This window comes from Ochlerotatus camptorhynchus, unplaced genomic scaffold (genome assembly GCF_037179485.1).
Source record: "Ochlerotatus camptorhynchus isolate MF236.1 unplaced genomic scaffold, CSIRO-AGI_Acam_v1.1 ptg000284l, whole genome shotgun sequence".
NCBI lineage: Eukaryota > Metazoa > Arthropoda > Insecta > Diptera > Culicidae > Ochlerotatus > Ochlerotatus camptorhynchus.
This window is the reverse complement of record NW_027040773.1, coordinates 3,435,320-3,450,984: the sequence shown is the minus strand read 5'-3', so window position 1 is coordinate 3,450,984 and position 15,665 is coordinate 3,435,320. Positions and strand designations below refer to the sequence as shown.

Genomic DNA, 15,665 nt, shown 5'->3' with positions numbered 1-15,665 from the left:
ATTCACCATAAAAACGCGCACTGCACTCGTGGTGCGCACGAATAGCACAGACGGGCGAAAACAGCAACGCACTAGTGCTGTCAAACCAACGCAACATAAAACATGTAAATAGTAGCATAGGATGTACAGAAAATGTAAATAAAAAGTTAGTTGAAATCAGCATCTCGTCGCGTATAGATGAAAGTTGCTCTACTTCCGTGTGTGGTGTCCGAAGTGCCTCGTTCGCGAAACCCCTTACACGTAAGTGCCGTGTGGAGTGAATCCGTTTTTGTCGAGCTAATTAATTGCGGTGGAAGGTGAAAGAACCACAGCCAGGAAATTTTTTCCACCGTCGTACCGGCAGATCCTTGTGTTCTTACTTGACCAACCGCTCACGAGCATTGTCTGGCGCAATCATCCCGATCTTCCGCTGCAGATCTTCCAGCTACTCACTGTCACCTATGGCTACTGCTTGCTTCTGCAGGACTTCCACTCCGGCAATGGTTTTCTAATAGCCAAACCGTTCTTGATGCCATTCCACAGGAGCTTCGGGAAACTGAAACTTTACTTGACTTGGACCACGAAGCCTCCGTCACAACGTTGGGTTTACGATGGGAGCCGGCTACCGATCTCCTTTCCTTCAAGCAACCGAAGTGGACGGAGTTTGCCACGTTAACGAAACGGGCAATCCTGTCACAAATCAGCAGTTTGTTCGACCCACTAGGTCTCATCGGGCCGACCATTTCGAAGGCAAAGATTTTGCTCCAAGGATTATGGAAACTCCAACTCGACTGGGACGCGGCAGTCCCACCAGTATTTGTAAGCAATTGGTAGGAATTCAAGCAAAAGCTCACCGTTCTCACTCAACTACGTATTCCTCGACACGTTCTCAGTTCAGGTTACGCAAGGCTGGAAGTTCAGGGCTTCATCGATGCATCAGAGGCTGCATATGGTGCCTGTCTGTACCTCCGTTCGATAACATCTGCTGGATCCTGCACAGTTCGCCTCCTGATGTCAAAATCAAAGGTCGCTCCTATAGATACCAAAAGCATTCCTCGACTCGAGTTGTGTGCTGCTCTGCTCCTGTCCAAACTTCTGGTTCAAGCCATGGACAGCTTCGATATTTCCGCCACGATATATTTGTGGACGGATTCCACCATTGTCTTAAATTGGCTCTCCGCAACACCGTCTACGTGGAAGACGTTTGTGGCCAATCGTATAGCTGAGATTCAGGAGCTCACCATTCATGCTGTCTGGAATCACGTTCCGTCCAAGAACAGTGCAGCGGATTTCATCTCTCGGGGCATGAATCTCGACGAACTCGAAAGGAGTTCACTGTGGTGGCACGGACCGCAGTGGCTTGGCACGTTAGCTATACCATGGCCTGGTAAGTACTCTCCAACAAAATCGTTACCGTCGGATGAATCAGAAGCTCGCAAGATCGTCGTACTTCCAGTCGTTGAAGATGAAACGACCAATGATTTAGTGTTCCGCTACTTCAGCCTTCGTCCGCTGCTTCGAATAGGCTCTCTCATACGAAGGTTTGCCGAGAATTGTCGGCGTCGCAAGAATCATCAAGATCCTCTTGTGGGGCCGCTCACCGCAACCGAAATCGATCAAACTCTACTCGCCTTAGTGCATCGAGCTCAAGAGCAGCACTTTGAGAAGGAAATCCGTCAACTTTTCACCACTTATCAAGTAGATCGCAAGTCCAAGCTCCGATACCTTCATCCACAGCTTGTGGACGACATTATTCGTGTCGGTGGTCGGTTGCACAACGCACAGATCCCGATCGAAGAGAAGTATCCGATCATCCTCCCGGCCAAGCACCGACTGACCGAAATGATAGCGACCAAAGAGCACCAGAAGACGCTCCACGCTGGCCCTGGATTGTTGCTTTCGTCCTTACGTCAACGATTTTGGCCTCTTGGCGGTCGGAATTTAGTTCGCCAGGTCATCCACCGATGCATGACGTGCGCCCGAGCTAAACCGAAATCTCTCGAACAGCTGATGGGACAACTGCCTCCTGTTCGGGTCAACCAGGCGCACCCATTCCAGAATGTCGGCATAGACCTGGCCGGCCCGATCTACGTGCGCACATCGGTGAGAAACAGACGTACTCCGTTCTTCAAGGCATACATCGTGGTCTACGTATGTCTCGTAACCAAAGCCGCTCATCTCGATCTCGTGTCTGACCTCACCAGCGAGGCATTCATTGCCAGCCTTCGAAAACTTCGTGGGGGCGAGGAGAGAGCTAGAAGAGCTACGGAAACTGTTCATGTCCCAGCAGCACAAGGAGTCGGTAGCGCGAGAGTGTTCAGAAAATGGAATCCAATTCCACTACATCCCACCACGTTCGCCTTCGTTTGGTGGAATCTGGGAAGCCTGCGTGCTATCAGTCAAGACCCTGCTCCGCAAGATTCTTGGCAATGCACACCTCACTGAGCCTGAACTACAAACTGCTCTAGTGCAGGTGGAGGCAATGCTCAACTCACGCTCTATTACTCCACTATCAGACGATCCTTCCGACGAGTTCGCTCTCACTCCAGGACACTTCCTGATCGGCAGACCACTGAACGCAATGCCCAATCCTGACCAGCAGGACATTCCCGAGTCCCGCTTGACCCGGTGGAGACGAGTACAGCAGCTCACCCAACGTTTCTGGTCCCGTTGACACAAGGAGTATCTGGTTACACTGCAAAATCGCTACCGGTGGAATCAAGTTCTCGACAACCTCGCCATCGGTTCCATCGTCGCCCTCAAGGACGAGAATGTTCCGCCACAAAAATGGCCTCTCGGGCGCGTGATCAGCATCCACCCTGGTACCGACGGACGAGTGCGGGTCGCCACAGTAAAGATCAGTTCAGGAACAACCAAGCGTGCCATCTCAAAGCTGTGCCTACTTCCAGTCGAGATTGATCCTGCCATCGTAACTGCGAATGTGGTTCAAAACATCAGTAATTCTGCTAAATCGTCGTTGGAAGAAGACCTTCGCTTGATGAACCAAGCCGCTGGACCAGCTCCCGGCCCTTGCTCAGGGAACAGAGCCGCCGGACGAGTTCCCGGCCCCTACTCGGGGAAATGAGTCGCCAGACGAGATCCTGGCCCATGCTCGGGGGAATCGAGCGGTTCCTGATACAACTGTAAAGAGTCAAGCTCGCCATGTGGGTTCGGAGAACCCCATGGCTCGGACTTGACACTAGTTAAGTACCACCTCTTTCATTTCCTCCATACAGATGTCCCTTCTTTACAGCACACCATTCGATACCAAATTGTTTGTCGCCTTCCGCCAATGAATTAGAAGCTGGAAGGAAGCCTGTTGCGACGAACTGCACCAACAAATCACCCTCCAGAATCTGTGATCCACCATCATTGAAGAAGAGTCGTAGAAGAATTTTCCTTGCCGGTGAACGATGAATTCCCGAAATTTCATGGCGGCCGAAATGTTCAAAGTCATTAAGAAAATTAAATTCCATGAACTTCAATATTCACCATAAAACCGCGCACTGCACCCGTTGTGCGCACGAATAGCACAGACGGGTGAAAACGGTGAAAACAGCAACGCACTTGCGCTGTCAAACCAACGCAACATAAAACATGTAAATAGTAGCATAGGATGTACAGAAAATGTAAATAAAAAGTTAGTTGAAATCAGCATCCCGTCGCGTTTAGATGAAAGTTGCTCTACTCTAACGTCAATATGTATGGTAATTTCTACCAGTTCAAAGTATATATTGAAGCTAACAACAATGGTTGGTTCTAAAACGTACTACCTTATTCGAATTTTAATGGAAATTGGTTTCACATTTCCAACTTGAACCTTTTCTGATGTGGTTCGGCTATAGTTTCTTTGCAAAAAATGTATGGGAAAAAGTAAGATTTCGTATGGTGAACGTTCTTAACCACCCATTATTCGTATGGTTAGGTCTTCGAAAACCTTAATCAATATGGTCAAAACGATACCTAGGTATGGTTCGATTAAAGTTGACTGAACCATTCTCATTATGGTTTTCACAGGAAGATAAACCATTTTCAATGTGGTAACCGTATGGTTGTGATTTATGCGGGCAATCATCTCATGATATTTTCAATTCGTTGATTATGTCCGGTGTCGATTCAAAATGCTTCTCTATCTTCAAGTAGCTTCGTAACAGGGTATGTCTCGCTCAGGCTTTATACTAGAACTAGGGTAGAGAAGTACTTCGGCCTAATCGCCCATTTTGGGCCTATCGAGCAGAAAACATAAAAAAAAATCCATAAAGGGCGAACACGAAATTATTGCGACACCGAAAATGTCATGCCAATTTTCTTATAATGTTTAGAATCAAACCAAAATTTTAGGGTAGTTTTATACATATATTTACTTCAAAAATCAAAAGAAAAGTTAATCGATGGAGCCTTGAGTGTAAAATTGAACGCATTTTCGCTTGATGCCCTCCATCAAAGTCTTTACAGTGTCATCCGATACCAGTTTCTCAGTTTTTTTTTCCATTTTCTTAACATGTCCTTCTCGTCTTTGACTGTCTTCTTGCTCTTCTGAAGTTCCCGCTTCATTATTGCCCAGTACTGCTCCACCGGGCGCAGCTCCGGACAGTTTGGCGGATTCATGTCCTTTGGAACAAAATGGACAGAATTGGCCTCATACCACTCCAGGACACTTTTAGAATAGTGGCATGATGCCAAATCTGGCCAAAATAGCGGAGCTTCGTCGTGCTGCTGCAAGAACGGCAAAAGGCGCTTCTCGAGGCACTCAGATTTGTAGATCTCGCCATTTACTGTGCCCTTTGTCACGAAAGGCTCACTACTCAGTCCGCAAGAGCAGATGGCCTGCCAAATGAGATATTTGGAAGCGAACTTCGACATTTTCTTCTTCTTAAATTTGTCGTCCACATCGAACTTGCTCTTGCCGGTGAAAAACTCCAACCCCGGAATTTGCTTAAAATCGGCTTTTATATACGTTTCGTCGTCCATCACACAGCAGCCATATTTTGTCAGCATCTTCTCGTAGAGCTTCCGTGCCCGAGTTTTAGCAGTCGATTGTTGCCGCTCATCGCGGTTTGGGAAGTTCTGTACCTTGTATGTATATAGTCCAGCTCTCTTCTTTGCATTCTGGACGTAGCTCTGCGACATGCCGATCTTTTTAGTCAAATCACGGCTTGAGACGTTGGGATTTGCTTTAATCATCCGCTTCACCATTTCCACCGTCTTTTTGTTCTCCGGTCCCGGTTCCCGTGGTCCAACATCAACCGCTCCTGGAACCGCTTCAACACTCTGGAGACGGTTGAATGGTGAATGTTCAACATTTTTCCCAACTGCCGGTGCGACAGGTCAGGAAATTCCAGGTGTTTGGAAAGAATTTGTTCTCTCAACTCGCGTTGGTTAACCTCCATTTTCGTTGAATCGAAAAACACGACTTCGAGTTTGACAGCATGTACACAATACACATCAATGAGAAAGTGTGCAAAATTTGGTTGATTTTTACCCAATGATTAAAAAGTTATGCCCTGTTGAATGTGTCGCAATAATTTCGTGTTCGCCCTTTAATTTCAGAGTTAACAAGTCAATTATGCGTTTGGTACACTACTTTAGTTAATAAGCTACCGAAAGAAGTAAATGAGAACGCGTGATATGAAGGTTTAAACCCATTATTCCCAAAAACAAAAGAAGCGTTCCGACCGAATCAATTTTTATCTTCATCCGATAGGCCGAAATGAATTCATTGGCGTTTCAATGGCGTTTCAATGCGTTAGGCCGAGTTCAGAATCCGTAGGCCGAGTTTGGCGTCAAGAAGTAGTGTTAGACTTTTGACAATATCTCAACGATTGGTTTCTCTTTATCAAATCTTACGGTACGTACGGAAAGGTAAATAAATTTGGAAGTCATCAGTAATAATAACATTCTGTTTTGTGCTAAACTGCGCTAGATTAAGAAAGACTAAGTGAGGGTTGTGCCTAATAGGCCGGAAATGGGGTAGTTAACCCTACTTCACTCGGAAAACTGTAGCATAAAAAAAATCAAACACTTTTCTTCCAATGACACCAAAAGAAATTCTTAAAATTTACTCTGTAAGCTATCGTGGTAGGAATAACGGCAAAATGTCCGATTGTCCCGTGCGACGTCTGGACATGTAAAAATATGTTTATATGAAATATGAAATTTTCCAAGTGTGTAGTTCTGGTAAACGTGATTTATGTTCATGAGTTGTGCTTGATATCGTGAACCTGTTCTCGAAAACGGGAACATGGTTCATGGACTGTAAAATGTTAACATTAAAATAATTTTCAATATTTTAAATGGAGTGAGGAAGTGAAAGGAAAACAATGGAAGACTTGAGGCAGGTTTCAACCAAACCCCAAACTGTCTAGCTAGCGTCGATTCAGCTGATGGAATGAACACACTTTCAGCACAACAAATCAAAGGATCTCCGGTCACCATGAACGTAGGCTATCAGCACATTTGACTTCCATCAGAGCGGCGGGAGCAAGAATACCAGATGCGTTCGGGGATCCTTTTCTTAGAGGTTTAAAGGCAGTTTGATGATTCGTCCTAGAAAGTGGCGTTGTGTCAGACCACCATTCTGATGGTAAGGCTCAGCTGAATTCACTAATAATCAACACACTATTCGCGATGGATCCGAGCACTCTGTAAGAATAAATTCGACAACAGCTGAAAATCACAGCTGCAGCTTTGCATGTGATCCAAGTTCACGGTGTCAGGAACAAAAATCAGACTTATGGGTTCAAGGATCACGAAAACATGATTTTTATTTTGTGATTTCAGTATCGTTACGAAATCGTTGGTCGCGCTGAACAGGCGTGAACTAAGTTCATACATTTGGGATTTATTTCATGAAAATGTGAAGTTCAGTTTATCGTAATTTTTTGTTTTGTTTTGTTGATTTTTTTTTGCGAGTAGAGATCGAAGAGAGACATGAAAAAATTAAAGGCGTCAGTTTTTACCCCGTTGTTTTTGTGTTTTGTGAAGTTTTAATTAGGCCGTTCGCAATGCTGAGTTTCAAAATTGTTTCAAACTACTCTACAGTTCTAAAATTAAAAATTGTCAAAAATTCAACTGCAATACTATCAGCGCAACGCACAGTTTTAAAAGGTATTTCAGATATTTGATAACGACACAAAAGCATTTGTAAACAAACTTTCTAATGCCCTTAACACGCGAACCAAAGTACGCCCACGCAAACCAATACCATTTTCGGAAAGGTGATAGTTGCCCCTATTCAATATATTTGGTATTTATCCCTACATATGTGTGTGCATCTGCAAAGTTTGTTTGCTTCGGTGATTTTAGCACGGACGGAGAAGGTGATTCTGATTCTAGAACATGTGTTCTGGCACAAGATGGTTATAACAACGTAATCCAGTGTCAGGTACCGAGTTCGCAGAGGTCCTTGAGATCGGTGATGTATTTGAAGTAATTGGTATCTAGGGTGAATATATGAGAGACGTGATTTAAATTGTTAGACTGTTGAAAATCTTCCGAATAATACTTGATCAACCTGAAAACTTGAAAAAATATCATGAGAACTTTTTGGAGATCTCTGATCACCTGAAGGACTTTGGAATATTTTCTGAGTCACCTGGTATCATGAGAGCATATCTGGGAGATGTGATTTCAATTGTTGGACAGTATGAGATCTTAAGAATAGAACCTGATCAACCCGCAGTCTTGAAAGCGAATCCTGAGGTTATGGGGATCTCTGATCATAGATGTAGATATCGGGAGATTTCGGAAACTGTTCCATCGCTAGTAGGTGTTAGGACGTGCCATTCCCGTTTAACTTTCCTTCCTAGTGCTTTTATAGTGTCCTAATCTTGAAAACAAATCGTTCTCTCTTTTACAAGTTGTAAAAAGTTCACTTTTGCAAATGTTATTCTCCAACGTGGTACAAAACGAGCGTGTGACTTTAAAGATGTCTTGTATTTTTTCTGCTACTTATGGCTGCTGGAGAGCTTCTCGCAACAGCATCACACGCATTAAAATCACTCCGCAGAGCACACCCTGTTTGACACGAGACGGGAACTGTGGTACTTAAAATAAAAACGGATTAATCCATCAAACAGTGACACGAACCTTAATTGCGCGCAGTTTAAATAGATATTGTACGCATAACGTGGAACAACAAAATTGGAAAGCAGGCTAAAATTTTATTTTTGATAATATCTTTGCAATAAAACATCCAATTCGGATAACATTAACATACACACTCACGAGCCCGCGCGTGAAATTATCTGGATATGTTATTCAAGTGATATTATTGTCTTTCGGTACACTTATATGTGTACGAGAAAGACGAAAAGTGAACGACACCCCGCAATCCGTTGCCACATGAATGACCCGAAGGTGATGAATGGGAAAGAAACCTAGATGTAATTAAAAATCCTTGTGTTTTCCTCTCTTCAAACATTTTATAGCGATTAAATTAATTATGTTTTGTTTTGATTTATCTACACTGTACGAGTAGCTTTACTCCAGTTTATGAGAGCACACAACAGTTACAGTCCTATGGGTGTACTTTTAGGTGGTAGGTAATTATATGAGCTTGTAATTGTCTGTCCAACTTGGTCGGTGTGTTCAAAATAGCTACATCGCTGGACCCTGAGATATGACAACCAAGAGTACTGTCGTCTAGGTGATATGTGGAGCAATGAGCTATGTTGTGTCGCGAACCAGTGAGTAATTTTATGTCGCTGCTTTCCGAAAACATTTTTCTCATAACAATCTTTTAATCCGTGAGCAGGTACGAACGATCTTCATGGTGCGTACAGGAGGAGACTTTTCTTGAGAATTATCTTGTTATACTTCTGTAACGGTCAAGTGTTTACAAGCATTGTAGAAGACGGCCATGTCATTCACATTTAATGTAGAAATTGATTCAAATGCCTCATTTCCTGCATTTTTATAAAAAAATGACCTGACCTGAATTCTTATCCTAACAGCTCACCTCCGTAGAAGCATTTCCATTCAAATTTCATTCACGCCGCTTCTGATGACGATGATGCTTCTTCATATGTATAGATCCAATTTCAACTTGGTTGATTCTTCTCCCACTCCATCCCGCAATGGTTCGGAGGAGTCAAAAAGAGTTGATCCCCGCGCATCATCGTAAATTATAGATTAATATTAACGAAACTATTTTTAAATTAAAATATTATCCATTTAACTCATATTTATCGCACCTCAAAACGATATAAATATCGCGTATCGAAGATAAACCCTGCCATATATGAAATCGAACACAATTCGATTTGAATAAATAACATATATTTAACAAAGGTGACAAATTATTCGCTCGGTATGAGCGGTTTGGAGATATTTTGGCGGCACATCACTACAAGGTGGCCGATCGATGAAATTGTCACCTTTTTTGTTGTTGTTAGGGATGTGCTGTTTAAAAAATGAAGCGGAAGCGATTTTTTTAATGGAATTTACCCGGTCCCCGGTCGATGAGTTTGAAAGGTCGATAGGTAGGGTTCAGGTGTGGGAGGGAAGCTGCCCTCTGGCGTCGGTAGCATTGGTACTCAGTACGGAAAACAAATCAAGCTGCAGCAACCCTAATAAAAATGTTAAGGTTAATTTGCTTAACGACGTGTTCGGGGAATCATCCAAACCATTTGTGGAATAGTTCAATCATTTGGGTTATCGTTCGTTTATGGTATTTTTATTAGGGAATGTAAAGAGAAAATCGATCATCGCGTTCACGCCCTTATGCATGCTCACTGTCGAACTATTATTATTATTATTATCTCTATTTAGGAGATTTTCAGCCGCAGGCTGGTTCATCTCCGGGAGCCCCAGAAGGGGGCTTCCTTAATTACATAGTTGACAGTTTGGAGAACCCAGAAGGGGTTCTCCTAGAGGTTGGTGGAGCTCCAGAAGGGAGTCCCCTTAGTACAGAGTATTTTTAAACAGAGTTCATTATAGTTCCTGTCTTGGTTCTTAGCGTGGTTGGCGGACCATGGTGTGAATGGCGGTGGTCGTTGTCGAAGGCAGTCAGGTAATCGTCATGTGATATCCAGGCTTACTCCAGTGGTGTCCATGTTCGAAGCGTAGTCATTTTGTATATATTGATTATATTTTATAGAACAGTCCAGCATCTTTTAGGAAAACTATTAGGGCTGCTTCCGTGGACGGGTCGTTAGAGAGGGCGTTACGTATGCTGTTCGGTATTCCATAGAGGAGCCGGATGTTCACTGTCGAACTAGTTGTTACTGCATCTTACGCCTGTCTGAGAGCAGTTCCAAGTGTATTAAACGGCAGCGTTATTGATAGGACGGGATATGTACAGGATCGTTCAGCGGAAGGTTTCGAAGTGCAAAGCATATAACAGTTTTTAAACACGTTCGATACCCAACAAACAATTCACAGTCACAAATAAGCATACACATTGAATAAATGCTGTATAACCGTGCACAATGCTGAATAAAACAAGATGTCGAATTATGTGCTGAAAAAAGTTCATTGAGATCGATAGATGCGCCTTTATTCCGCCGTTTGCTCTGATATGATTAATTTACTTATTAAAAGCTTTATAAACGTTGACTGTCTTCTTGATTCAGAACCAGAAGTTTGATCTAATAACAAACTGAATAAGTGTAATTTTTACATACATTGTCGCTTTAATTCAACTGTTTTCAATTTCTTATAATGTATTCTAGCTCCATTATTAGATTTCATTGCATTGCTTTACAATATTGCTGTATAAATGTGAATACAGTCAGCAAAATAGCGCTTATACCACTATGCGTCCATGTTTTAGTTGAATGCTTTGTAAATGCTTTATAAACGACGTATTAGATTCATTATTCCACAACAGTGCTTCAGGCTAACAACAAAACGAAATTGGTAGCATAGTGGTTACCGTTTCCACTTTCCAAGTAGAAGGTCGTGAGCTCAATCCCAGCCTCAACCCTTTTTTTTATTTATGTTCTACTCCTAGTTAATTTAAATCGTAATCATAAATCGTATCACTTTTGCGTATTTCTTTCACTATAACCAATTCATAGATCTATAGAAAATAATAGCATCCTTAGCTAGAGTTACGGCTGGAAGTGCTGATAGGTTTTCAGATTCAAGCTTTTATTGCTTATTTAGCTGCTCATATGATGTATTCTAGGATAGCTCAGATGGCAAGGCAAGCTGCTGGTGATCGGAAGGTCGTGGTTCGAATCCCATATAACTACATATGTGTGTATGTATGTATGTAATAAATTCGACAGAAATAATGACACAACAATCACTAACGAGAACAACCCTGCTCTGTGTGCCGTTCTTATTTTCGTATTAATTATCCCCTAGTTGAATAATCGTTTAATAAATGTATATGATGATGTAATAATAATTAAACATTATTTCACATGAGAATCAAGCGTCTATATACACCTTTATACCATCGCTGTTTAAGGAAGTACATATGTCTAATAATAAACGCTGAATAATCAAAAATTTGATTGAATAAATGCTCTGTTACAACTCTTGTAACAAAGCCTGAACAGAAGTTATTATTAAAATACTACAAGTATTATTAAGCATGAAGTGGAATAAAATCGTCAAGAAGTCGTTTCTTTAATAGGCAATTGTTTGTTGGGTATGGATTATCTGGAACACGTGATACGGGTTCCAAACTGAGGCTGCGTATTCCAAAATACTGCGTATACGTCAGATAGTTCTTGGGCATTGCAGCGAATGAAACCAAGCACGGAAAAAGCTTTCGCGGTTGTTACAGCAACATTCGCATTTAAACAAAGTTTGGTGTCCATTGTAATACCGACATCTTGTATGGTGTGCAAACGTTCTAATTGAACAGAGTCGATCAGGTAATGGTGAATAATTTGATTCCGTCCTCGATTGAATGTAATGGCTCAGTCTCCAGCACCAGGCAGTCCAAGACAGACGAGATGACTCGGAACATTTTCAGATCGTCAGCATAAAGCAGCTTACCAGAAGAAATGCGATGACATATGTCGTTGATGAAGAGTACAAAGATTAAAGGACGGATGACACTACCTTGCGGAACGCCAGATGGTATGTCCAAATCCAATAAGTTTTAGCTTCTCTACAGCATATGCATTAGTAACCGAATCATATTTGTGAACAGGGATCATTAAAGCAGTTTTCCAAAGACTCGGGAAAGTTATTTAACCTAATGAACGGTTAAACAGCAGTGTTCGAGGTGCAACCAATGAAGCAGTGTGAAAGTATAATTGCATTGTCTTTGAAAAAACCACATTTATTGTTTTCAAAAGTGAATTTTTTTTTGAAAAACAGTACCAAAAAAACTTTAGATTCAAGATATCTTCCGGAATCATTAAAAACAGTTGGTGTGCAAAATAATTCAATTGCTTTAGAAAATGCAGCTATGAAAACGGAATATTAAAACGATGAAATGCTCCTTAAACCTTCGAAAAATGCTATATCACCGGAAGTATGGTTTCAACTTTTTTCGTTTAATTTATCTTATGGCAAAAAAGCTGAGAAACACGATAGTGCAAATAAAATCATTAGTTGCATTCACTTAAAAAAATAAGATAAAATTTTCAGCTACAAAATGCAATTTAAATTTGGCAACATTATAAATCATATATAGTTGAAGATGCCATATTTCAAATAACAGACTTAAGGTCATTTTTTTACGATAGATGAGGAGATGAATGTATAGAGTTGATAGTTCCGTTAGAGTTCGGCAGTGTGAAAATTGTATATAGAGAGTAGAAAGCGAGCTAGGACAACTTTTGAGGAAGGTCCGAATCGGGATAATCATCTCTCTTTACCAAACCCCCCGTTGGAGAGGGATAGTAGGGGTATTTTTTACATTACGACACCAACACTGAACGCCTATTCAAGGTTGTCGTGAAAGGTCTGCCCAGTGGTGAATCCCTGGATCAGATCAAAGATAAATTGACAAAATTACTTGGAGTTGAACCAATCCAAGTAATCGTGTAACGGGATTTCTAATGATTTTTATTTAGTTCATTTGAAGTCTAGTGAACTAAACAACCTTAAGGCCTTAGAAAAAGTAAGCCTTACGCTCCATGTCGGAATGGAGTGGGTACACTTCAGGAAGACTTAAGGAAATTTCCAAAACTTCAACCAGTGCCGTAAGTGCCAATGGGGGTGTCACGGAACCAAAAACTGCTACATGCCAGATAAATGCATGAATTTTGGTGATTCCTCTCACGCAAAGGACGACTGTCCTGTGATTCAAATTATTCATCTATACCTGCTGCTAACAATGTTCTGCAAGTAAATGGAGCTACCTATACCGTTATTGCAGCTGGTAGAAGTCGGAATTTTAGTCAACATAATTCCAACGGAAATTTTGATGATTTTGACTTAGGTAGCATTACTGCACCTAAATTGGAATTTTTACAGAAATCATTAATCGATATGATTACTGATATGCTAAATACTAACTAAATGTTTTATGCTATTCAAACTAGAGTAAAATTTGCGAACAATATCGTCATGACTTTGAAATTCAGTACTGGATTTTAAATCATTGAACAACTGAAACGTTTCTTAAACCTGACTATAAGGTTATAAGGGACGCAAATTATTTCATTTATCGAAATGATCGTCTTGATGGAGCCAGTGGGTGATGGCGTTGCCATCATCGTTCATAGACATATCAAACTTCAAATTCTTTCTTCATTTGAAACCAAAGTTTTTTAAACTAAGGGAGTTTCTGTCGAAACAAAATTTGGACAACGTACGTTTATAACTGCCTATTTGCCATTTCAATACGTAGCCCAGCAAAACAATTTTCTCAAGGGTGATCTTCAGAAACTTACCCGTCATAGGTCTAAATTTTTTACGATTGGTGATTTTAATGCACAACACCGCTCATGAAATAATGCTCAAAGCAATTCCAATGGTAATATCCTGTTTGATGATTGTTCTGCAGGTTATTACACTATTCAATATCCAAATACACAGCAAAACATTAATTTTGATATCACATCAAAGTTGATGCATTTCAATCGTGTCAAAAATATAATATTATTTGCCAAAAAGGACAAAATTATAATTAATACAGTGCATGAACTGACATTACGTTGCTTTTAATGCATTTGTTTATTTTTGTGACCTTGGAGGCGAACCAGCCTAAGGCTGAAAGCCTCCTAAATAAAGCTAAATAATAATAATAATATTTTTGTGACCATACAAATTACATGAGATTTCTGACATGTGCATCCAAGTAACATTTTTGGTTTTATGAGGGTTCTGTAGACCATGATTTAGACTTGTAGAATGCTAGAATGCTTAGCTAAATATTTCCCGCGAACACGGAGCCAGATGTCAGTAGTGTGATTTGGTCAGAAATTTTATTGTTTTTGCTATGGTAATTCATGTCGGTTTGTTGGTGATTGAAGTGCATGATATTGAAGGTAATATTAAAATTTATTTTTTGCTGTGTAGCCCAACATTCTTTTCTTCAGCAAGAAAACCGTCAACTGTCGATTTGGTCCTAACTGATTCATGTTAACTTTGTAGCCAATTGGTTACCCATGCTGACTTCGGTTTTGATCACCTTCCCGTAAATTTTTAAATATCCCACGAAATAATTTCTAGTCCCAACATCTCCACTTTCAATTACCATAGAGCTGATTGGGAGCAATATCGAACATTTATGGAATACAGCTTTTATCCAAACATTCTTTTGCAAATCAAAGATAAAATTAATTATGTTCTTGAATCTCTGACTACTTCTATAGTTGAAGCAAGACCTACCTCAGAACCAAAATGCGAGGTTAAATTCGATTAAATTATAATAGACGACAATCTTCAGCTCTTGATCCGTCTTAAAAATGTCCGTAGGAGACAAATCAAAGAACACGCGATCCTGCCATGAAAGTTATCAGGCGGGATTTGCAAAAACAAATTAAAAAGCGATTCTCTGCCCTGACGAACAAAACTTTTGAAAATAATGTTTCTTAATTAGGCCTGAGTTCCAAACCCTTTTGAAAACTCACAAAAATTTTAAAAAACCTCAAAAGCCTATTCCAGCGCTTAAAGAAAGTGTTAAATTTTTAATTACAAATTTGGAAAAAGCTCAGAAACTTGCTAAGCAATTCGAGAGTTCCCATAACTTCAGTTTGGGTCTGAGAATCAGGTTGCTCGGGATTATCTGAATATTAAAAAAATATTTTGGATTATTCCTGGGGGACTGATCTGGACAAAGTAAGGTCTATAACTAAAAAGTTTCATAATATGAAAGCTCCAGGTGATGATGGAATTTTCTATATCCTCATCAAAAAACTCCCAGATAGTACCTTGTCTTTCTTGGTAAAATTACATTGGCATACTTTCCAGATAAATGGAAAAATGCAAAAGTTGTTCCAATTTTGAAGCCGGATAAAAATCCAGCTGAAGCTTCGAGCTACCGTCCAATAAGTTTGCTTTCTTCAATAAGTAAACTTTTTGAAAAGATAATTTTAAATAGAATGATGCTTCACATCAAGACGAACTCAATTTTTGTAGATGAGCAGTTTGGATTTCACCATGGGCATTCAACTACTCATCAACTCTTAAGAGTTACCAATTTATCAAACAAATCTGAAGGCTGCTCAACTAAAGTTGCTCTTCTAGACTTAGACAAAGCATTCGACAGTGTTTGACATGAAGGTTTGATTGCCAAATTAAAAAAGTTGAATTTTCCACTCTATATTATG

The 15,665-nt window shown here is 40.7% G+C and overlaps 1 protein-coding gene across 1 annotated transcript; it reads left to right on the top strand.

Moving 5' to 3' along the window:
• Window positions 1-590: 590 nt before the first annotated feature.
• Window positions 591-3,064, top strand: LOC135706623 (uncharacterized). Its single transcript, XM_065228268.1, has 4 exons — window positions 591-798; window positions 878-2,082; window positions 2,150-2,617; window positions 2,660-3,064. The coding sequence occupies exons 1-4, from the start codon at window positions 591-593 to the stop codon at window positions 3,062-3,064; spliced, it is 2,286 nt and encodes a 761-aa protein (XP_065084340.1).
• Window positions 3,065-15,665: the final 12,601 nt, after the last annotated feature.